Source organism: Anopheles darlingi, chromosome 3, assembly GCF_943734745.1.
Source record: "Anopheles darlingi chromosome 3, idAnoDarlMG_H_01, whole genome shotgun sequence".
Classification (NCBI taxonomy): Eukaryota; Metazoa; Arthropoda; class Insecta; order Diptera; family Culicidae; genus Anopheles; species Anopheles darlingi.
The window spans coordinates 51,128,393-51,154,194 of NC_064875.1; the positions used below are offsets into that span (position 1 = coordinate 51,128,393).

Below are 25,802 nucleotides of genomic sequence, written 5' to 3' on the forward strand. Positions count from 1 at the left end.
TTGTGAAATTGGCTCACGATCGGCAGTTCGCGATCACCCTAACCACCAACCAACAACACATTCATAATCGTTTTATGATCCTCTTCCGATACACTCGCTCACGAATCAAAACTTTCACCTCAACCGGCAAGGAACACAGAAAGGATTTGACACTTTTCTTTGTCACTTGGGATTGTACCAAGAGGGGGATACCAATCATCCCGTGGTTCCTGCACCACGATGCGCCCCCACCCCCCTCCTTGGGGAGATTCTTCCGGAGGCCAAATCCGGGCCCTTTGCTGTCTGTCTAAAGTGTCAGGAGTTCAATCACGTTCGTGGTCGTGCATCTTCTGTGCATCCGGCGCCACAAGACAGTCACGCGGTTCGCGGTTCGGTTCGACTGACTGTTACAGCATCATTATGAGCTGCATAGATCCGCCCCCTCGGAGGGGGTGGTAAGAGCTAGACCGCAATGCGAAGTAGCGATTGTGAATAGCGAAGAGCCATTCGCGGATCGTCTTTATGGGTGGGCTGGGCGGTGGGACGATCCTACCGCACACCACCGCGCTTATGTGTTGCTACAAATCATAATAATGACTCTGTTATGTTCGGGACCGTGTGGCCTGCGTGACATAGGGGCTAGGGAGTAGGCTAGGGAGTAGGCTAGGAGGAGGATGCATATAATTAATGGCGTTCCGTCGAACGAAATCGAAAGCAATGGCGGCGGCGGCGGCAACGGCATTCTCCTCCGGAACGCGGTAGAACAACGTACTCGGGACAGTGCGGGAAGGTTTTCGCGGGGTTCACCGGGTGACAGGGGCCAGGGCCACGAATCTTCGCAAGAGCGGAGTGAGAGAGAGAGAGAACGTTGTCTCTGGATGATCGAATACCGCGGAATGTCGGTTCAAAGGAGGGCGCCTGATGCGTAGGCGTTACAGTTCATGGTTAATGGTTGCCGTGGGTCCATTGTGTACGCCGGGGCCGAGTTCGAACCGAGTACCGAACGCAACGCAGTTGCATAACGCTGACGAGCCTTTCATATGGAAATTAGGCTCGCAGACAGATACATTCACACACACACACACAGCCAGACAGAATTATATGCATCATTAGCTCGACTGGTTCTGAGGCTCTCTGGTGACTGTCAGATCGCGACTCGTAATGACTTCATTTATCTTGAGCGTTCGCCGCCATCGTGGGTTCAGCCGGATTTGTAGAAACATCATTTGGATGTAATTTTGCCAAATGGAAAGGGGGTCCTATGCCTATGATTGCATCACTGATCGAATGTAACTCATAGTAACAACAATAAACTGTCAATGGAACGCGCATTGACAGGCTTGTTTATACTTGTTATTCCAACAAGAGACAACACGAGTCACATGAAATGGACGAAAGGAATATTGTACAACACAAACGCGAGCGTAAATAACTCGCTAGTCAGAACAGAAGCGGCAACAGGGAAATATTACAAGAGAAGAAAATAACAGTAAACTGCAAACAAAAAAACCAAAAACAAGGAATGCCCAATTGTTGCAACGGCACAACATTGCGATGGCCACGTGGCGATGGCGATGAATAATGTTGTTAATTGGAAGTGGACTTGCCATGTTGCCATGGGTTCATTATGTGTCCCGCGAATGCAAACACCATATTTTACGCGGCCATCCCGGCACACCTATAAAACTTCCCTTTGGATCGGTCGATCGGTGTTGCGTTTTTTTTTCTCTCACAAATAAGGATCTCCGGGATCGTGGGACGTCAAAAGTGTGATAAATTGTTTCCCACACATGGCGCGACCGGCATTCTTTCAGCAACACCTCCGCGAACACCGCAAACCACCACCACAGTTGGTGGTGGTCACACAGTGCCGAAAGATGGCCAAAAATGCACGCGCGCACTCGTGTGTGTGAATGTTGATTGAAGTAAAAACAAACAAAATTTTGCACCGTGAAAAAAAGAAAACGAAAAAAAAAGAGGAAGGATGCAACGAACCGTTGCAACTGCATCGCGGTCAGCTCGTAGCCCTGGTCTCTGCGTGAGTGTGTGTGTGTGTGCAGCACGATTCGGAAATGATCCAGTTGCAGTCGCCAAGATTTATGAGCCCCATATCCTGGAAACCCTCGTCGGTGTTCGCCGGCCACACCCGATCACGGATCACGCAACGGTCCGTTGGGTGTGATGTTCGGTTTGGTGAGAAGCATAGCAGCCGCCGTCCAGCATCATCGCAGCTCATGTTTCCTCGGTTTTTATGTCCCCGACCCGCCCTCTCTCGCGCGCGCGCTGTTGTTTCAGTTATTATATTTTCCATTTTCTGGGAGCTTTTTGTTTTTAATTTTGTTTTTCGTTATGCTTCACTCTCCACGGTGAGTTTTTTCATGTGCAATCAGGATGTGGGCATGGCATGGATGCGAAATGACCAAATGTTCACCATTTTCGCCCAGTTCGGTCCGTTGGGCTGGGAGAGACAAGGAAATGGCCAGCCTGACCGATCCACACAAAAAAAAATAACCAGGGCACCAGCCCGCAGCCCCAAAATATGAGCATTGACCATAAAATTGAATAATAAATTTTCATTTTCATCCAGCGTCTACTCGGGGTTGGGGGTTCCTTTTTTTCTCTCGTGGGCTAAAATTGCTCCTTTTTTTGTGTGCACTCCGCTCTCTTCATTTCTTTCAATCATCTGGCGAGAGTTTTTCGTAGTTTCATCAGATTGCACGAATATGTGCGGTTTCCGTGGCCGGGTGCGAACGGCACGCTATGCATGCATTGCATGCCGAGGAGCAGTAAAAGGTACTACGGCATCATTGCATGCAGTGTAAGGTTCATGTTTAGTGATAAGCCCCACTCATAACTGTCGCTGGGCGTTGCTTGTTACAAGACACCAATGTTACAATGTCGCTGGTAAGATATTGAAATGAAAGCACCGTACCCCGAAAGGTCAACTTGTTGTTGGTGCAACGATAGTGTTGTTTTGTACCTTTTTATTTTATTTTATTATTGGGTGCAAAGGTGAATGGCCCGCAGACGGCCGTGACACCTGGAGGGAACGTACTTATAACAAACATAAATAAAAAGAAACAAGAAAAATATACAAACAAAATCCTATGCTAAACCGGAACTTAACGCTATGACATTTGAATTATTAAAATGAAAGCAAATGCGGTTTGAGGTGTTGTTGCGAACCTAAAATACAATCCTTGAACGTTGCAACGTTGTGTTTTATACACGCGGACAGGAAAGTAATGAACCTTGATTGTGATAATATTTGTGTAGTCAGATTTCGGATCATATCGGATATATCGATAGCCAACTCTTGTACATCTTTTTTGGAGCAACACTGCAGCCCCTAATTTATAGTAACCTATTGTACCTGAAAATGTAAACTGTATCAAATGACATAGATTGCTAATTTCATAATTTTATCTGTATCGATTTATACATTCATTTATATAATCAGGATTTATGGGCTTTAACAGTTACGGATGAATAGCTATGTAGGAAGAGTAGCCAATATATAAAACAAACCGTCAACAGCTCTCAGTGATGATTAATAATAAAACATTGCCACAAATATGGACCTGCACCGTGTCAGCACACTCAATTGACGTCTTCTTTCTAGTTTATTTTCAACCTTTTATACCTACAACAGCTAAATAACAATTTCTACAATATCATAAAGCAGACGCACATAATAAGAAATGAAGAAAGTGAACATTCCTCTGCCGAGAAACCAAAACCACAGCAAATTACACGCCACATTTGTTACCCACATCGTTTGCCCCCTATTACACCGTATCTCAATCTGCTTCTCTTCTGCATTGCAGCTCGACGATGCGGCGCTACAGGTCTACAAAGATGGTGACTACGGAGCGTACCTGGATCTGGAATCGTCGCTGGCCGAGCAATCGGAGGACATCGAGGGTCTCAACACGAAGTAAGTGCATTTAACGCAAGAATTCGCAATGTCCCGCTCCCTGTACGGGGAATTTGAAATTTGTTTTCCGCTCCTCGCTCCTTCGCAACCTCATTCCCCAACCGCTCGTTAGTCTATGGAGCTTCTTCCGGTGCACTCCGAGCGCGCTAATTGCAAACGCATCCATTTCCGCGCTCCACAACGAAAGGAAAAACGCGAATAACTGCGGCCACCGGCGGAGGAAAAGTGTCGCACTAGCAGTGTGTCAGCGAACCTCTGGGCGACCGGCTCTGGGCGAACGAACTTTTCAACAACTTTATGGCCTTCCTCAGCGAGCCTTTTCTTTCGAAAGTGTTCTCACGATCTCACGAATTATTACGCCGGACCATAGTATAGTTTGAGGTATAGTTTTTTTTTGTGAAACTTTTATTCCATCTTCCATTTGTTCGCGACCGGTGCCAGGGGCGCTCTAATGATCCTCAAACTTGTAGTAAGTGCTGAGTTGGGCTTTTTTCTTTTTGTTCCTTTACCGATTGGTTTTAACGTCTTGCTAGTTTGAAGAACAGAACAAAAAAAAAAAAAGACGGCGCCAAATCAGGGGACGGAAATTGCTGACGCGATGAGGAAAATTAATTTCTGCTTCGCTTATGGCGAACGAGAGAGAGAGTCTTGTAACAAGGCGAACGTGTCATCGGTGATTGGATGAAATAGTTATCCCTGGATTCGATTTGAAGTTGTCGAACGCAGCTAGCTTCCCGGAATTGTGGATGTCAGGGGTTGCATTTTCATCGACCCTTAAAGGTCCTTTCGAAATGTTAATTGATCCTGGTATTCGTCGTTTTCTTCAAGCATTAATTCCCGCCTCACAATTTCACAATCTTTCACGAAAGCGGCTGACCAGACCACAGGCGCAAACGCAGACCGGCCAGAGACACTCGCCACTTCAAGATTCAGTTTCCGCTCGTTGGCAAATGAACTTTCAGCTTTCTTTATGATCCTACCGTCCTTCATTAAACGCTATCTCAATCTGTGATTCTTTTACCGTTTTTTTTGCAGCCGCAAAAATTCCCTCGTCGTCCGGACGCAGCTCAGTGTGCGGGTTCACTCCATCATCGGTAAGTTCCACCACCCTTCCCTGGGTCCCCCTGGGGCTATTGCTGTGCTCAGTTCCGGTTCTGGTTCAGGAAGAACCGAGCGAGCGGGCGTGTGATTTCGTCCGATGGGGCAATCCGTAGGTCAAACTGTCAATCGATAGAAGTCTGTGATTGTCGGCGTGAGTAATGAAGCGGAGGAGGAGCGTGCTTCATGATGGCTGTTTGCTCGTTTGATGTGTGAAAGAGATGCCTGTGCTGTGTGGTTTGGCTTTTCATGTTTGTTTCGCTGTCGGTTTCTCGCTGGGAGCGACAGTTTAAAATGTCCGGTGGCAATCATGAGTCTGACTTTATGAGCGGCAACCCTAGAAAGGGGAATCGGATTTTATTGCAGAGCCTGATGCAGCATCATAAAACGGGAGTCCGAGTACAGATCGTTCTCCTGGAATTTCAACCAACCATTTAAAAAAGACATAATATGTTGAGCATAAAACTCTATTTGATTTGACTTTATCATGCACTCGGAGGAAGTTAATTGAGTTCTATGTCATCTATACCTCACAATATCTCTCCCAAACAGTCAACTTTTCCCGAATGTCGATTGAACCATGCCCGTCAAGTCAGTTGACTGCAACCTTATCAACAGACCGTCGACTGCGACTGCTCTTGCTTGCTGTTGGATTAGTTGGATTGATTTTACGGCCAGCTGCAAGTACGACACGATCGCAAAGTAAAGGCACTAACCATGTTGCACCTCAGCTCAATTGAACCACTTGCACCGTTCGTTCGAGCTATCATCATTCCGTGCCGTGCCGTGTTCCGGCTCCCGGCTACTCCCGGGGATGAATAATCCAAAGACATTCGAATCGATTGCAACAGTAGCCCTTGCCTCCGCTCCTCACACTGGCGTTGGGAGTTTAATTTGGATCACAGGTTAACCGGAGAGCGTGTTCGAAGTTCGAAAGCCAAAGGATGCACGTACACCGTCTCGGGTAACGTCGGTACGGTTAAGGTCGACCGCTTCTGGCCTTCCGCTCGATTCGCCTTTACTCAACTACGTCTGCGACGACGACGACGGTGACGATGCAGACAAAGACCACAATCCACAGCATTTCCTCTACCGCCGTCCTAAACATTCCAGCTGGATTACTTTGGAGAAAATTTAACCACCACCGCCGCCACGCCTTCGTCACCAACCATTACCTTCACTCCGTGCTGCAACTGCGTGCTATTCGAAGGACGACAACAAAGAAATGGAACGGACGGGACGGCTCGGTCCCGGACCACCGGCACGTCTCAATAGCCCGGCCATAACTTCGGTCGTTCGGTAACGGGTGAAGGAGGGGGGGGAGGGGGTGCTCTCGTGCCTCAGGTGCCAAAGGGAGGCGGTCCGTCCGCTTCTTTGATGTTTCACTCAATTAACTCCATTTTACGTTACGGAGGTTGCTTTACTTCTTTCTTCCAAATTTTTTTTTCGGGGTTGGGTTGTTGTATTTTTGGAATTCGTTACGCTTTTGGCACCTGTGGACCCCCGGGAGGGGGGGTGTTCGATCGCTGACGGTCGGGTTGGGTTCGTAGCGACCGTCCTGACCTGTCAGCAGCCGACAGTGGCCGAGAAAGTCATAAAAAGCATCTTCATCGTCAGCGACACACGAGACACACTTTGTGTGTTGTGTCCTTTTGCATTCAGAGGCTGAAGAGGAATGCCCAACCGAGGAAGGGACCTTGAACGTGGATCCTTTCATCGTCATCACCAACCGGCTGAACACACACAAACCCCGCGTGCTGGAAGGTAAATAAATTTCAGATTAGCTCCCTAAACTGTGGTTGGCGTTTCTGGCGAGCGGCCCCCGGACCTTCGCTGGTCCGGTGAACAATCATCCTTTCGAATCCCGGGGTCTGGTTGGTCCGGAAAGTCCGGCGCAAAAGCGATTGCTTCACGCGTCGCAGCAGCAGCAAAATCAACAGCAGCAACAGCAGAAGCCCTTCTTTTCATTGAAATGTTTGTTGCTATTGCTAGGTGCTGCCCCCTCTCCGAGTGGCTGAGAGACGGATTCCGATGATCTTGCGGGTTCCCTACGAGTCCCAGGGAACCGGGGAATGCTGCGCCCCCTCCGGTATGCAAAGCGCTCATGTCAGCGGGATCCGGAAACGGTTCGATGGTTGGCAATCGACATAAATCCCCAGAACATTTACGGCGTGGCGTTGAAAACACACACACACACACACAGCGGCCACTTAACCATTAGGAAATGGGTTTGCCAATTCGTGCCCCTTTCGGGCAACCGAGAAGCTCGCCAGCTCTTGTCTCGCCGTGCCAGCCGTGCCCGTGTGGCCGGAGGTGCATACGGTTGGAAATGGGATTAGGGTCCCAGGGTTCTTCAGGGTGGGCACCACGCGAGCGCTGGAAACATGTTCCTCACGATCTGGCTGGCTCGCTGGCTCGCTGGCTGGAATGTTGGTTCGATTCCCACCGTCATGGTGGCCACTTCGGTGGAAATCACCATTTTGCTGATTCCAAAAAGTGCTCTCGAATCGTGCCGATTACATGACGACGCGATGGCCTCCCCCCACTCGGGACCGAGAGTGCAACAGGTCCGGCGGTCCGAGATGGTGCAGATCGTGAGCGATGCAAAATGCGGAATGCTTGGCACCATTCGGTGGAAGATGTCACCGTCTCGAAAGGGGCGCCATTGAGGTGCCATTTTCCTCCCCACCTTTGGCCAACGCTCTCTCCACGGTCACCATTTTTATTCTTTGTCCTTTGGTCCACGGGACATTCTTTTGGTCCCGTTCCGAGGTTCTGATAATGTAATGTGCATACGCTTGGGGCGCAATTTGTCTCTGGCGTCCGGATTGCGGTGCTACGTTCCTAGATCCTTCTGGTTCTGGGGAACGGTTTTTTTGTTCCATTTTTGGCTTCCCTTAGTTCGATGCGCAATGAACGTTCGTCGGTGGTTTGACGGTGGTTAGTTGGAGCTGATAAATTTCACATTTCCCGGCATGATTGGTGGTGCTTCGGTCGTTGGCAGAGCGCTAGGTTCGTGGTGGTTTGCTTCCCATTTTGGTTGGATTACGTTTTGATGGTTCGTGAATGGCGCCCGCAAATCGATTAGATTGATGAAGCGTTAGACACTTCATCTTTCATCCCTATTCTCTTTTGTCGGGTTTATCGTTGGGATTTCGAGGATTGGAAACTTTGTTACTTTTAGATTGCAAACTTATGAACACTATCACTAAACTGTGAAAGATCACTCTGATGATTAAGTATTGGCTGCTGGATACGAAATATTTATTGGCACGAATGCAGCAATTGAAAATACCCGTAATAGTACGATATTAAATCATGCAACATATCGCAAAGTTCATCAGATTATGAGATTTTGCCTCCGGGAAAAAACATAATTTGATTTCCTTTGATGATCGCGGTCGGAAACGATACAATGTGAATCAATATTACAAACTAAATATGCTCTTTCAAATTAATCCGAACATGAGCCCCATTTTGTGACCAGAATAAACAGAATTCAATTAAAAGGTGCGCAATCATTCCATCCGCGTGGGTGGCAATACATCAATCAATTGATGTCAATACCACAGCGCATGATGATGGTAAAAAAAAATGCGAAAATGTGGTCAATCGACTCAGAATTCGTCGAAATTTTATTGTACGCTTCATTAGCGCTTGAAGTTTTTTTTCCGCCTGGACTCAGTTTAAATTTGAGCAACCCATTTTATAAAGTTTATGTACTTCGTGCACAAGATACTTAGAATGAATTAAAAATGGTCGTAGCTCCGTACACAGGGTCTGGTTGTGATGTTTTAGTAGAATAATCCTCAAAGCAACATCTGTAGAAATCATTCATCGATTGCTTTAAATTCTTCAACAAATTCCGACCCCAGCAAGACACATACAGTCGTCACTCCGAGGCCATCTGTAGTCATGGGATTGTGATAGTATTTCACTCAGCACCACCATCAGTAGCTACAATTGATTTCAATCCATCTTCCTCTTACCGCCGGGGGCACTAATAGAAAACAAATGACCCAACAATCAGGAACTCGTTTGTGGTCCGTAAAGTGCTTGTAAAATTAGGGAATCCCTCCCCCAGAATCCGCTACTCACGCGACACACTTCCACCATTTCCCTCCTCGCCACCGCATCCCGTCGCATCGCACAGACCGCAAACGGTTTATGGGCTAAACGCATCATTACCGGGCGTTGCGGTGCGACGCCACCGTGGTCCCCGAAGAATTGATTGCGTCGAGCGGGCAAAATGGGGGCGAATATTGAAAAAAGCTTAACGCGCAATGCCGGCAAATCAATCCGGATCGGACGACCCTCCGGGTTGCCCACGATGGCCACGTTCAACAGGAACATCATGTTCAACAAGCGGGCTCGAAGGGCGGCATCATCCGCAGCCACAACCATTAGACGACCCATAGGCGTTGGATAGGCGCGTGGCGGCTGACCGGTTGGTGTGTCATTGTTGGCCTGTTTTCGTCATCGCTTCTCTCTCTCTTTCGCTCTCTTTCTTTATCTCTTATTTCGTTTTCTCTCTTCGAATCCTTCTCCATCTTTCTATCGCTCGCTGTGATGCTGCGGACGCTCTCGATGTCGTTGGTGGCCTCACTGCTGTAGCCACCCACAGCACCCGGTCGGCCCCACCGATGTTCGATCGATGTTTTGTTATGCTAATTAGGCAATTATCGCTATCGAAAGAAAACATAACCATCGATCGCCTCAGATTCGGTCATAAATTCATACGAGAACTCATTGAAACTCACCTCGGTCCCCCTCACCACTCACCACTCAAACCCACTTCACTACATACCCCTCGAGCTGGAGCTATTATTATGCTGATGACGATGATGATGATGATGATGGTGATGCTGCTGCCGCTGCTACTGTTTGAGCCATTGCGAGTCGAACATTGGAGAAATGATGATGTAGCGGATGATGTTGGCATCGGATCGGATCATTATGAAAATGGTAAGCCATCCAGCGAATGGGCCACGAGCCACGAGGTCCACGATGTTCGAGGACGTGCGTGCTCTGCTGTGCTGTGCTATGCTGTGTGGTCCGGCGACTGGGTGGATGGACAGTTGATTATCTCTTGCAATAAGGCAACCATGGGCATCGGCATCGGCATCGGGGTGTGTTTGTTTAGGATTGTTTCGCACACAATACAACGGGCGCGAGGGGCGAGGGCTCTCACCGTGACAGTCGTACTGGTTGACTTTAGGAAACGGTATGTTCGTACATACGTTCTTGAATGAATGGCTTCTAAAAGGAGAGAATAGAGGCTCCTAAGAAGTAGTGGATGATACACGAGAAAAGATTCTCTCATAGCTGATGCTTATGGTGGATAATTTATTGATACATAAATATGCGCACAAACCAGCTACATTCCTTCAATGGGACCCCCCAGTTGCGAAATGGTCATAACTCTTGTTCTGCCAGGCGAGGAATATTGTCCGCGTAACCAGCAAAAGGATGCGAAGTACCAGTTCCAAGATGAAGTATATTATTCTTCATTGAAGTATAATATTCTGTTTATTTTTGCATTTCTCACGCTTAATGTTACTTTAAATGTTTCGGTTGTTATTATTGTTATAGCAATTTACTTACCATGCGAGAAGGTTTCGTGTAAGGCACGTAACGCAAAATTTATCAAAAAGATTTTGACTCTAGGCATGGCTAATGACTGGCAATATGTTTTTCCGCACACCAATTTGATGCCGCACAATCTAACTTTAAGTTCTACTAATTGCTTTTTTTTTCATTACTCATACTAGTATTTTAATCGATTTCATTTTAAATTGACAAAAAGCGAAGTAAAAGTGGTTTGTATAAAGTTATGCTAGCTCGTATGAACCACATTCTACTGGTTAGTTTAAATATCAAACTCCTGAGTAAAGCATAATTAAGATCATGTAGCAACCTTTGGGGACATTTCCATATTAAGCAATTACTTTTATCAGAATGACTTCCTCCGAAATTTATAACTGATCCACAAAATAAAAACCATAAATCCAATGTCCATCCTTCACGATTGCTAAGATAACACTCCCACTGTTGCTGTTGTACTGCACCACACAACTTTATCTGCAATTAATGCTATTTGGCTTCAATTTGTTGTCTGCGAAACGAAACATGCGCCGTGACGAAACCGTTGGGCGTTGAATGATCTAATTTCATGAGTTTCAAAATGTCTGACAGATAAACAAAGCCCTCTTCCCTCGCAAGATGCCCCCAATTTCCATATATACACATACACACTCGCACGCACATACTCAAGTCCCAAATCCCAGTGGAAGCGAAGTGCAAACAAACGCCCCTCGAAGGTCGTCCCCGTTGGCGTACTTTCCGTGTACGTGTGTGTGTGTGTATCGGTGTGTTTGCCGGGGGGTATGTGACAGCTAATGATGATGTCAGCTGTGAGGCGATGCGAGACGCTTAGCATTAGGAAGCGTCCGTCGTCCGTCGCCTATCTCCAACAACGCACGCACGCACGCAAAGGGAATGTTTGCCTAAGCGCATTCCCGCAACCCGTCCCGTCCACCATCCGAGCGTTGGCCATACGACCGGTCCCTACGTTCGGCTATTGTTCGTCGGTCTTTGCAAACAAACGGCTCCAAAAAGGTCGCTTCATCGTCACCTGCCACTGCACTTCCTTCTCCCTTTTTGGGAGCAGCCGAAGCGAGTCATGTTTCTGATGTTGCAGCTTATGCTGCTACCCCGTACCTCCCGCGGGACTGTTGGGACTATTTGCAGACAGGGAGATCCCCTCCTACTCCCCCTTCTACCCAGGAATCCTGCACAACAGCCGAAATCACCGATTAGCTTCATTCCGTATTCCATTGGCGAAATCGATAATAATGGCCCCGTTGCCGCTCTACTCTCGGCGACCTCTCGGTTGTCGGTCCGGTCATTCCCTCGGAACGGAACGGAATGGCACCGGAATCCTCCGAAACGGAGGATAATTTGAGAATTTTCAGTCGATCCCTACCTTGGTTGCTTTCGTTCTGCTGCTGCTGTTGGCCGTTTGAAGCGAACCAACGAAGGCAACCGTCGAATGACCGTCGGTCGTCGGTTTGCTCGTTGGCACTAAACGGTACTTTATTAGCTAGCTAGCGGCCGAGGACTCCTTCTGGTTTCGGGGGGCGAAAGGTTTTGGCCGACCGGCAGCACAATGATCAAGCAGAATTCACAAAATCCCGGACCCGGGGGCGAACGATAGTTGGGCTGGCAGTGGCCCGGCAGTGGCCGGTCGCTGCTGCACACACGCTAGTGATGGTGGAACGTGACGGAACGTGGTCGCCGTCGTGGTCGCCCGGTGTAACGGGAAAATTCCTTCGCCAGTCCCGGCGGTCCAAGAAAGCGAATAGTCCGGTGGCTGGTCCGCGATGCTGATCAATAGTGTGTGTGTGTGTGTGTGTGTGTGTGTGTGTGTGTGTGTGTGTGTGTGTGTTTGTGCGCCCAGAGATGGTCAGGATGATGGTCGGCATCGTCGCCCAAAATGAGCCGAGTTGCACCAATAAACACCGACATAAAACTAACCGAATGACCGCCACACCGGGCGGCTTTGGTTTTTCGTGGCCCATAAACTGAAAATGGCAAATCATGCAATCCAAGGAGGGAGGTTGGCCGCTTGACCATCGATGTCACCGATCAAAACGAGTTGCCTCGTGGGGATCGCTTTATTAGCTGCCAAACGGTTCCCTTTCGAACCCTCTCGTTGTGTGAGTGTTCCCTTTCATTTTACCGTGACAGACGGACGTGCTGGACGTGTGCAACCAAGTAGGAAGAGACTCCCTTAGCATACGTGCTTGCATTAATCGATGGATATAATAAAAAAAGGGAAGACTTCGTCAGCTTGGTCGGCCATCTTCTCGCTGGCTAATGGGCAGCGGCGCTTGAATTATGATATGCTGAGCACGCCCGAACTGAAGACAAGCAAAGTTCGCGCGAACTACAGCAGCAGCAGCAGAGGCAACCCAAAACATGATTATCTATTAGCGAAACAGTAGCAATTATTATACGTGATCACGTGTGACGGTGTGTCTGTGTGTGTGTTGATGTATGCTCGCGTATGTGCCGTGAGATGTTTGCAGATTACGTAAGTGAACGCCCAGACGTAGAGAGTGGATTCTTTATGGACTGAGAAAAACAGAAGGAGGCGAATCCATGCACTCCAAGAACTTAAATGATTACCTTGTTTGGCGAAACAGTTGGTATTTCGTGCTATCTATCTCTTTTGTGGCTTATTCATTGTGTGGTTTACATTGACTGTACTCTTTTTTTAATCTTTTTTGTGTAAGTTGAACCTCCTTCATGGTTTTCTTGTTTATTCTGTTAAGCCATAAACCAATGACCCAAACCAAAACCTCTTGAGAATAAATGTGTATATTAAACGACAAACCAAAGTTGGAGTTTGATGTGTCCCACGAATCCTCAAAAAGGTAAATGGTTTTGTCACACAAATATCTAAAAAAATTAGTCATTTTTTGGATCGTATTGACAGTCCATAGTTTGCTCTTAAAATGGTTAGTATTTATTTAAATAGAAAGTACCATAAACTATGCTTTGTTGGGAGTAGACTATACAAAGCATTAAAATAATGTTTAAAATATTGCAAGAATAATGTCGATGGTATATCAAATTGAGAAAAAAAAGACATACCTGGACAGAAATACGTACAGAATGAAATGAAAAGAAAATCACATAACTTAAATAAGTAATCAGCAATGCTGTTAAACATCCCGCATTTTTCTATATTTTGAATGGAGACAATAACGTTCTATATCATACTTGCGATCTCCATTAATTCATCCAAAAATTCGTTCAAAACGCTTCTCTTCTCCAAAACAAAAAAAAATTGCTATAAATCTTGTTATTTTCAAAGACCATTTTACGACCTCTCCTTGAACCTTGGAATGGGCCACTCGAGCGGGCTTCAAAACGAGAAATTCCACCCGAGACAAGTTCGAAAGGATGTCCCATTATGCGTTCGCGAACCGAATGTTGACATTACACTGGGCCTGCCAAATTGCTTTCGAGCCTTCTCTTCTTCGTCGTGGCCGCGATCCTTAGCATTCCATTCAAATGCTGCATTCCTTCCGAGTACGAATGGAGCCATTACACGTGTCCAAAATTAATCACGCAGCACAAGAGCACACTCACAGCAACGAAATCACAATTGTCTGCCTGCCCGTCTATTGTCTGCCGGCAATCGGCCAGCAGCAGCAGCAGCAGCAGCAGACTCGCGCCTTTCGTCGCCAGACCATCGTCGAGGGTTGATGCTTTTGGAGGGGTGGGTGGTAAAACCGAGTTAGAGGAGGTAAAAAATAGAAGCAGATGAAGAGGAGCGAAAGGAGCGAAAACGCATTAAAATGGCCCAAATATTGACTCGCGCGCGTTGTTGTGCCACTCGACAACTCGACAAGCGCACACAAACGATGAGACAGCACCCGATGCGACGACCATATCGATGATGGGTATGGGGCGTATGCAGAGAAGGACCGATGCCTGAACCGGGTAAAGGGCTTGGGCAAGGTCAGTGACGGGTAGTAAACACCTCTCTTAGTGCCAACGACGATGACTGCACTTAGCTCTGCGCGGAACACACACTACAAGCACACAAGCAATTACTGGCCGATCCGAACGATCAATTTGCGTGAGTAGACAGCCAGCATATGTCGCAAGCATACGCGATTCGATGCTCTACATGATTGAGAAGCGAGATCGACTATTGCTGCTGCTGCTGCTGCTGCTGCTGCGATCATTGCCTTTCCGGCCAAGGTTCCGGCGCTAGTCACTCAAACACATCTCCACGGTGCGCGTTTTTTTGGCGGTTAATTTGAGTTTTTAAATCAAATTTACCCACTCGCCGCCATCGCTTTCGATGATTTTTTTTGTGTGTGCCATGAAACGCTCACGTTCTTGTTCGTTTCGTCGATTTCCAACTCGCCTCCGGTGGCCAACTTTTGCTGTCAATCGAAAGCCACTTCGCTGTCGGATCTGTAGACCGCCGCCACCGCCGCCACCGCCATTCTGCCAAAGTGTGTCGATGTCGAGCAGCGATTGCAGACCACGACGGCATTGGCACCAAGTCAAACGTTTGGCTTCTCAGTTGATCTTTGAGTTTTCCATTTTATCACTCGGTGGGCGCTCGGACCGAGGCATCCGCGCAGCAACGCGTCACGACTACTCGGATGCGTCCTTCTTCCATCTTTTCCGTTCGTTCGTTTTTTTTTGTGTGTCACTTTTCTCTTCGACTTCAACTTCGATGGTGGTGACCGTTGTCGTTTCTCGGTGCATCGTGTCTTGGCCGTCTTGGATGGCCGGTCCGAGCGACCGGAAGGCTTTTATGGTTTATGACAAAACCGTCAGCGTGCAGCGTGCAGCGCGTGCAGCGAGAAGTATGCCGCACACTCGATGGATGTGCCAATGGAAAAAATAGGCTCTTTGGTATTGCAATAAGATCCTGGGACCCTCTTTTTCCATCCAGCTGGTAATTACCATTTTATCATCGTCATCATCGTCGTCGCGTCATCTGAGAAATGGGTTAGTGACTGCATTTGCTGCACAAGAGGAGAAGAGATTAACATCGTCATCATCGCCCGATGACGTTTATGTTCCATCGATCACACATTTATGCACCCCACTGTACGAACCGGGCCAGCAAAAAAACCCTTTTCGGTTGGCTTCCCTGGTCGCGCAGTAACAGGAGAAGCGAGTGGCCAACCCTTTCTTCCTCACCGCAACCCTTTCGTGGGTCTCGTTGCTCAACTTGCGTGATGAGCTCGTTGACCATTTCGGTTGACAGTGGCAACTGCGGCCGCGGTGCTGCTGCTGCTGCGCTTCATGGACACCGTGTGCTGACAAGACAAGAGGACAGTGGCCCGGGCAGGCCTTGGACCCAGTCTCTGTAGGAGGAAAAACGGACGAATGGAAGGAAAATTGAATGCGAAACGATTGGTGCCGCGGCTGTACGCGATAAAACGCATCCTCTACACACACACACGCGCACACACACACACTTGAACTTGAACTTCTTTAAGCCAGTTCCGTTTTAACTGATATGTGAAGAAAGGAACAGAGAGGGAGAGAGATAGAGACAGAGGGAGAGTGTAAAAGATGGGAGGAAAGTATGCCTCATTTATGGATAACAAGATCAGTGTTTCCGTTGATTGGTTTGCGCTACTCGCGACAACGTGCAGCACCTATCCGGTGGCGATTGAGACGCCGAGATCTTGGTACAAAACCAAACGAAAGCGATAAAGAGAGAGAGAGAGAGAGAGAGAGAGAGACAGAAGTAAGCCTAGAGGGAGCCTTTATTAATTGCTACATTTTTGCTGCATTTTTGTCGAACACCATCAAGGTCGCAACGTGCCGTGGACCGGACGCCACCAGTCAGCAAGCCAGCGAGCGAATGGGTTTTCCGGTGCGCCAATGACCAGCACCGTAATGTACCACCGCCGGTGGTCGGTCTCGGCCGAGTGGGTGAGCATGTTTGCAGGTCCCGGTTTTTTTTTCTTGCTGTCGTTGACGTCGCGCAGTGCTCGTGGTCGTGCTGCAGCTGAATGTGTCAACAGGCCATCATCGTTGGTGAAAAAAGCAGGAAGGCGAAATGCATTGGTGACAGCAGCAACAGCAGCAGCAGCAGCAGCATCATGCAGCAGACGTTTCGTTGTTGACGGTGGTACTGGGCGCTTTCGCTCAAATAGGTAGTCGTTGTCGTTGTTTGCTGGATGCATTGCTGTTGGGCAGTGGATGGGGAGATGAAAGTTGTTTTCGCTCGTCTAGAAGAGTAATGGACGCTTCGTTTCTGGTTGGATATTGGTGGAAATGTTAGAGGGTATGGAGTGTAATAAGAAGAAATAGCTGATTAATGGCTCTTTCTCCAGTTCTTATCCTCGTTTGTTGACTGGTTGGGACTTTTTGTGTCTAGTTGTACTAATGGTAATTTCTTTTGAAAAAGATTTATCGAAATTATGAGCGAAATATGATTATGAGCCATTTCTTTATTTATGTGCATTGAATATTTGAATGCTTTATTTTCATGTTTTGCATACATTGAAATCGTCATTTTCATATGTTGATTCTGTTGTAAATGTAACAAAAAATTGTCTTCTTTAATTTAACAATCATTTTCTCAAATTAAATTATAAAAACCGATTAAGATCATGTTTTTTCCATTATCTTGACTACAAATAATTAAAAATTAACATTAATGTTGTAGCCTAACAACAAAACAAAAAATCTTATTTGAGATGTTCAAACACTTAACAAAGAGTTCTTGGGGATCATGGAACCACGTACGACCTCCATACCATAATTCTTATCATAATGATTTAAAGCTCCCCCCCCCCCCCTCGGTGCGCCGTATCCGCAGTTTGAGTTGAAACAAACGTCTCATAAGTCACGGTACAAAGAACAATGTACTCCCATAATCATCCTGCGAGTTTATCATTTCAATCGTTTATCGCATCAGTACGGAAAATCGCGCGGTTCCACCCGAGGACCCAATTTAAAATCGATTTTTCCTTATCAGCCACATCGAACGCACGCCTCAGAATGGGCGTACCGGATCGTTATTTTAAGATAACAATCCAACCGAACGAAGGAACGAAGGAACGAACAATCCACATCGTTCCGTTCCGCGAATCCGCGGTCCATAAAAGCGAATAAAATTCACATTTGACCTCGCCTAACGATGGCAAAGGTTATTTTGAATCATTTCATTCCCCACCACACACACTCACACCAATCGATCGATCGATTGTTCTGCTATATTTCGTTCGCTTCGCACCATTGTTCTAACGCGCGCGCGTTAAACGATCGATTTCTTATCGATTTGTTTCACCGGACCAGCGCCAGAACCCTTCTCTCTCTCTCGAGGATGGAGATGTCAGCAATTCTCGGCCGTTCTCTCCCTCCGGATGCAGCTTCCAGATTTCCTTTCTTTCATCCCGGGCGAAACAATGATTTGATTATACCAGCCAGCCAGTCAGCCCATTCTCATTAGTATGGGTAGTCTAGGGTGGGCAAGAAAAAGCAGCAGCAGCATAAATGGTGCACGCCAGCTAATTCGTAACATTAGCACTCCCATATCCAGAGCAAATCATGAGCTCCACCCCTCCTCCCCAGGACCCCTTCCCAAGCTGGCTGGTCCACCATGAAACCGTGAAAATGATTATGGTTATGGTGATAAATTGCATCCTTAGGGCCGGCGCGCTTCACCCCGGTTGGTGAATGGTTTCGTATTAATGGTCAGCCTTTTTTATGACGTCGACGACCACGGCGACGACGACGACGCGTTGTCGTCTTCGGTCGCTTCATAGCACTCCCGTTAGTCGGATCGTCGCGGTCTTAACGTGCGAAGCAAACAAATTGTCATCATGTTTCATGGTTCTTAACTTTAATTCGTTTCTTCAGCTTTTGATTTACTCTTTTCCCGGGTGAAAGTGCCCGACAGGAGAGGATCTTGTTTGGGGTGTGGGGGGAGAGAGGCTACCTGCCATTTCTTGCTGCTGCTGCTACAGATTGATCAGCGAGCGCCCGAGCACCACTGATGTGCCCTCGACTCTTACACGACTCTTACCTGACCCCCTTTCGCTCCATAATTGATTCCGATTCCGTTACTGTGGCCGCGGACCGGCGGCGGCGGCGGCGGCGGCGGCGGCGGCGGCGGAGCGATTTGAAGGACCAAATTCAGGTCGATCGGTGATCGTCAATCTGCACACAAAATTGAAGCACCAAAAGCACCACCAATGCACAGCCACAGGATGGAGATGATAAGGCGATAAATAGGGAGGAGAAAAAAAAACAGAAGAAAACATAAAAAATCCCTCACTTTTTCCTCACCTTGCCTACGGAGATTGAAGATCGAATCGGTCAGGCCGGCCGATAGGAGAAAGGCAAGGCTTCGACTTCGAAGCGCAGTTTGCGAGCAGCATTTTTGCAACCTCATCCGGCATACAAATCAAATCTTTGGCCAGACGCGGCACGGCACGGTACCGTTTGGCAAATTGGTTTTTCTGCCGAGTGAGACGACGAGCCGATCCGAGGTCCAGCCGTGCCTTCATTCATCCGTGCTTCGAGCCGCATGGCCGCCAGTAGTGGCTAGCTTTTTCACTTTCACGCGCACGGATTCACGCGTCCTGCGAAGGGGGTAGCTATGGGGAATGGTGGCTCTAGATTGCCCCGATACGCCAGCGAACCGCCTGGCGAACTGCAAAACGTTTGCATCATTAGCCTTGACAGTCGGCGGCGGCCGTCCACCTTCCAGCCATTCTCCATTCAGCTGCTGCTGCTGCCTACCGCTCGATCATCAATCGGCCACAAACAATGCCGTTTCCTGTTCTTTTGCACCGGGGCGACCGGGTTTTGGATGGTTAGCGATGCTGTTCTTGGATGGTGATGCTGAGCCCTCTTGAGCGATAGTATTTTCTGAGATTAGAGTGGTCTAAATTGAATGTTAACGGGCAGCCACTGCTGCTGCTGTTGCTGATCTGCGGCCGTGGCCGGAAGAGACCGATTTGGATTTTTCGGCATCGGCACGAAAGACGCCAAAGAAGAAGAGAAAGCCGCGAGGATGAACTATGACAATCATCTAAATGCTTCTGACCCAAATCCGTGCCCGACGATCCGTGGCCGCTGACCACGACGGTACCGGTATCCCATAACAATAATAAACCAAAAAGCACGTTGGAAAGGTCGCGGCCAGCCAGCCAGTTGTGAAGGGAGGGAGGGAGTGAGTTTTGGCATCAAGGTCTACGCCACAGATAAGCCTGGCCGGCGCCCGGTAGACACGTGAGAAGGCGTGAAAGGCGTTTCACTTTTCATTTCGGGCGAGGCGTTGAACCATTTCTAGGGAAGTGCGGGCATCGCTTTGACCACGTGCCTTCCTTTGGCTAGCATAGTTCGAAAGGGAGGGTAGGGGAGGAGGTTTTATCACCCAAATTAGAGTGAGGGATTACCCTCGGATGATGATTCTTACCTTTGGCTTCGAACGTTGCGATGTGAAAGGCTTTTAAGAGGTCCTTCCTTCCTTAGCATGGCGCGTGGTTTAGCATGATGCTGAGATGAGGAGATCGCGATCCAGGAACCACTTTAGAGCAGCCTCGCTGGCCTTGCGGTGATTGAATTGAGCCAAGGTGCCAACGAGAAGATGCTCTATTACCGGGTGGAGGTCACGATATCGATATTCGATAGTGGTGGGTGTGATTTCAATGGCTCGATGAGTTTATGAAAGGTTTTGTGAAGTGAAAGTGTTGGAGTTTGGAGTTGTTACTCTTTTTTTTTAAGAGGAGAAGCATTTCTGGTCCGTTCTATGAGAGATTTTAAGGTCAAGTGGCGATGTAGAATAATCTTAAACGAGAAATTTATGTTTGTTAAAATGTTGAACGTACACAATGGGGTATTCTGGATTATTAAAAAGTTTAAGAATGTCTTAAAGATGAATGAATGGTTCAAGATTAATAATTGAATTAATTATTGTTATTTATTGTATTTTTATGTATTTGTTATTTCATGCTACATCTATTACTTTTTGGCACTAATCACATGTTACAAACCCTGCTAATGTGACAGACGTTTCCTTATTTCAACATTTGCAATACGTTATACATTGTAAAACATTTCTCAAACTCTTCTGTTCGTATGCCTTAAGCTGATCCAGTTAACGTAGTTGAAGTTGGATAACAATGATTTGCAATAAATTGAATACTTCTTCTACCTTTAAATGGGTTTGAAAGCAAGAGCACTTGAGCTAGATACAACAGATTTATCATTTTGTTTAGTATTTCGCTATTAACTATCATATGAATTTGGAATGCTATGATTAACATGCTTCGTTGTTTATGTCATGATAAAGATTTAGCAATCTCCGTCTGATATTCTGGCAATTAGAGCATAGGACAGCTTCGCTTCTTCATGCGGTACTACCACCTTTTAAAGAAAACATATTAGAAAGAATATTTTCCAACAAACTACCTCAAACATCACGAAAACATAAACATATAAATTCTCTAGCAATCCGTTCACGATTGACACATGGCCACTGGAAGCCATTTTCAAATAAACAGCAAGGCTGATAAAAAAGGTTTCATTTCCCCCCGTTTTTGGACCTTTTCCGTCTTCCGCACAAATCTAAGACATCTGCCAATACATGACACTTGCGTAGTCGTCCCCAAGAAGGAAAGGGGATTATGCTCCACATCCATCGTCCGGGAACCGTCGCAGAACATACACACACACATGGGAGGCGCACACGGTGCGCTTGGCATGTTTACGATGCACCGACGACGACGACGACGACGAACCGGCATCCGACGAAAATTCGTTTACAATTTGTGATGATTTACATAATACCCTGGGCCAATCCGTTGTGCCTGTGCTGCGACCGAGCCTGAGGCCAGCCCCGAGCGAATCCTACAACGGATCCTTCCAAGCTCCTTCCACGGGGCTAAGCTTTCGGCGTGTTTCGGTTTTTACAACGCACAAGGCACACATACACCACACATCGTCCGGACGTATCGAACGGGAACGCGCCTCGCCCTGGTGGTGCGTTGTGCTCGATGCTCAATATTCCGAGCATGTTTATGTTTGGCCGCTTATTTATGATGAAAACGTGTATTCGCAAACCCCCCCGGTGCGGTTCACTCCCTATGGTCACTGACACATACACGCACACACGAGAACGCATTCCTTGGCGCACATTCTTGTAATTGAAGGCAACGCCACTCGTGGTGCACGCACACACGCACAAACGCAACGATGTGACATCAGCAGGAGGAGGGGCGGTTGATGATAGACGTAGAGAATGCAAGAGATCGCGTCAAGCGCGAACCGCATAAATCATTGTCTCTTCGTTCTCTCTATCTCCTTCTCTCTCTCTCTCTCTGTTCTGACGCCATTTTCGCATTTCGCCTTTTTTCCGACGGTACTCCCGGCCGTCGTGACGGCATTTCGGGCCTAACAAAGGCCAACGGTACCGAGAACCGGGCAGCAAATCTGGCCGGAATATCCGATCCGATCCAATATTCTTGTGACGTCGTACGGACTTGGCTGCTGCGCCGGCGTCCAATGCCCCCCCTTCCCAATGCAGCAGCCGATGTCCCAAGATAGCCATCGATCGATCACACGGCGCGGAACGGCGCGACAGCTCGCCGCAGGCACATAGCTAATCATAACGGGCAGGACGGAGAGGAAGAAAAGGAGGGAGCTGCGAGGAAAAGGTCGGCACACGGTCGGGTCGTGGACGGGTGGATCGCGTTCGTTCGCATAAAAATCGATTATCGCCATATCGTAACACTCTGGGGGGCTCTCGAGAGAGGGGACCGGTAACGCCGGAAGGAATTCTCATTTTCGATCTGCAATCCGAGGCATCCCCGAGACCATCCGAGACCATCGATTGCCATTACTCATAAGATGGTGCCTCGAGGTGGAGATGGAACAAATTGAACAACGGAGAGAGTAGAAGACAGACAGAGAGAGAGAGAGAGAACGGCTGTTGATGGTGAGCCCGATGCTGACGCTGTACACGCCTGGTCGATTTTGCGCAACATGCCAGCAATCCTCGAGGTGTGTCACCGACCGACGACCACAACAGATCAGGGAAGGGCAGGAATCGAGGGGTGGAAGCTCGGCTCGGGAAGGAATTAAAGCTGTGAGCTGGAGTGTGTTTAATCCGGATTGGAGCGAATCTTGAGGATGATTTTAAACAACAATTCAATTAGTAAACAATCTGAAAGTAACTTGCGTCTTCTCCGTCTTTAAATTAAAGTTACATTTAAGCTAAACTCTTCTAGTTTTAGAGCACTTGTTTGATTAAAAATGGTTTATACATCAAGAAACCTCAGTAGACGTGTAACGGTCAAGGTTAGTGCGTTTGCGTCACGATTTCCTTCGTCGAGCGTCGAGCGCGATAACGTTGCAAGCCCTGCAAATGCCCTGCCACTGCCCGGGTCTAAAATGTGTGTCACCGGAAACCCGGGATGCCGTTGTTTATTTATGAGAAGAGGGTTGCGTTGTGGCTCGTGGCCTCGAATCTTTGCCGGTCTGGACGATGGGCCCCTTTTTCCCATGACCACACCACACCACACTAGCGCACCAGCGTTCTCGTGAATTTGCTTGCCAGCGAGAGGATCGAACCTGGTGCCTGCTGGTTGTGCTCAAATGACGAAAAGTTTACTGTTTTCTTGAAGTAGTAGTTACCTCGCCTTGGAGGCTTCTTGTTTTGCGATACTTTGGCGATCAATTAAAACATTCCTCGGCCATGGTCTGTTGCAGGGCTTCCACGACTTCCAGGACCACGAACACGCTTGTGCTGTATGTGCTCCGGGTACAATATGGTCTGAACATGTGTGACGTACGGACGAGGTATGCGTTACTTCTGGTAACGCATTTACGACGACGTGCTTCCTCTGCGCCGGAGCACCTGCAGCCCGACGATTCGCCCGCCCGGTTGGTTGCTGACCAAAAAAGTGCCAAGTGCCAAACGGAGCGCCACGCCACGGGAACACCGTCGTTCGGGCTGTCGTGCCGGGCACCGCATGGTGCTCGCCCCCTTCCCGCTCCGTTTTCTCGCAGCGTAGAGTGACGATGACAGGTTGGGGGTTCTGTTGTGACTTCCTCTGCGCCTCTGTATATCACCATTGCTGCTGCTGTCGCTGCTGCTGTCGGTTTTATGTGTGCGAATCGTATGGCTTCAACCGAAAGGGGGGGCTGGAGGACGCGAATACCAAGACAGGTCATAAAAACGGGTAACGGAAGAAAGGCAGGTGGGGGAGCATAAAAAGGGGTTTAGCAGAATGTGACGATCCGTGAGGCCTCGCAGAGCAAACCCCGAAAAGGGGGAGAAAAAAACGAAAAGAAAAACAAAAACCAATAAACGGTATTGAAGCAGTGCACGCCGCTGGGAGACACACACACATCACACCGGGAACCACGAACGAACCTTGCGAACAAGTAGCGCCCCCCCGTCCGGGGAGAGGACGCACTGAATCGGGAATAACCGTTTCCCAAACTTTTGCAGAATGCGAGATGCCATAAAAGTTTTTTTTGGATACCGGGGGGCACGGGGGAGGTGGTGCATTGTTCGGGAGAACGACAACGAGAACTGCGGGTCCCGTGGGATCCGTACTCTCTCGCTCTGATCTACTCCTAGGTAAAAGTAATCTAGGGAAAAAGGGGAACATTTCCACACAGCGGTCTTGTTAGCTCATCAGCAGCAGCCGTCATTCAGTCAGCGATTCCTCGAGACTCGTCGGGAACGATCGATCGATGCACTTTTGGGATGCTTTCGGATGTGATTTACCACCCGGTCGTCCCGGTTAACCGATGGCCTTTCTGCTGCGAGACCGTTTCGACCTTTTTCCGAGAGTCCGCGAGGCCCGCGAGTGGACCACCGTATAGGTGGTCTATTTAACGCCGGGCATTAAGTGAGTTTGTGTTTGATTGATGGAACTGTGGCGGTGGGCTGGACTGGAAATTGGTTGTATCGGATGTTTACCCGCGGGCCGAGGTTCATGTTCATGGTCTAACGACATGGGTGTTTCCATTGGATTCCGTCGGTTTTATGGGGATTCCAGCGGTCGCTTAGCGGCGTTTTGGATGGGGAGTGATTTCGATTTCGGTCACCCCTAGAAAAGATGGGGTTAAGATGATGAGAGGAAAGGCTCCGGGTACGGCGTCTTTGAAACACACATACATACACACGACGATGACGAGAAGGTGGAGAAAGGCGGGAATTTTCGGGAAGGTTTCCCAGTAATTAGACGTATATTGATGTCATTAAAGCGCAATAATGCGCTCGTTTAGAACGCTCGACCGAAACCGAAAACGTTCTTCCTCATTCATTAGCCAAATTAATGGTCGGGAAGGAAAGATGGAAGACTCAACTCAGTCGCTTGTTTGGTAAGATTGATTTGTACGACTCCCGAGGAAACTCGCCACAGCCTAGTCGCTAGACAGAGAGAGAGAGAGAGAGAGAGACCCTTGCCTTTGTAGGTGGTCTAATAGGTGAAGCTTCGTTTGAAGAGGAATCACGGGAACCACCGGAGAGGTCTTCGGTCTTCGGACAAAGAGCTTTTTAGCGGCTTTTAATCATCGGCTCTTGGAAGCAGCAGACAGTTCTCGCGCTGACGAATGACTCATTGACAGGTTGATGATTGCATCTACAATAAATGTTATAATGGGAGGGGTAACTATCTAAATGTTTCTCCAAAGTATTGTCGTTATTCAACAACGGAATTCGTTATAATTGATCTTATACGCCGGATAGTTGATGGTAGCAAAAAACTGTTTTACATGTGTTTTTTTTCTACAATTGTCATCTACTCATGGTCTTTAATTAAATTGTTAAATTAAAGATCCTTCGCGATAATATTCCTTCGCTAATGTTCGTTTGATTGTGAGCACAAATAAGTGAATTGGCCTTTTTGCGAGCTGCTTTAAGGTACAAATTTGAAGGATTGAGCTACCACAAATCATATACATATAAAATATCTATTGCTGGCCTATTCTTCAAGTTGAAAAGTTCAATAAACTCATCCTTTTTCTGCGCAAACAACATAAGGTAACAGTTATTTCACTTGGAACGCAAATGTTCGACTGATCTCTTGCGAACACAATCTCCACTAACGCGTTGCTCACTATACGCTGCGTCACATCGAGTACAATGTGTTCGGAAAGAAGAAAGTTCCCCTCGCGAGCTCAGGCCCGGCATGCAACGATGAACGTCCGTACAGTACAGCTGCACGATAACAATAACACTGTCCAATCTACCTACCGGTTATCTAACAAT

The 25,802-nt window shown here is 47.8% G+C and overlaps 1 protein-coding gene across 4 annotated transcripts in view; it reads left to right on the plus strand.

Moving 5' to 3' along the window:
* The window catches only part of LOC125955780 (FH1/FH2 domain-containing protein 3), a 75,320-nt gene that overhangs the window by 32,184 nt on the left and 17,334 nt on the right, over nt 1–25,802 (plus strand). For all 4 annotated transcript variants that reach the window (XM_049686936.1, XM_049686934.1, XM_049686935.1 and 1 more), the window contains exons 3-4: nt 3,807–3,916; nt 4,952–5,010. In XM_049686936.1, coding sequence (XP_049542893.1) covers nt 3,807–3,916; nt 4,952–5,010 — 169 coding nt within the window. The remainder of the gene's footprint in view (nt 1–3,806; nt 3,917–4,951; nt 5,011–25,802) is intronic.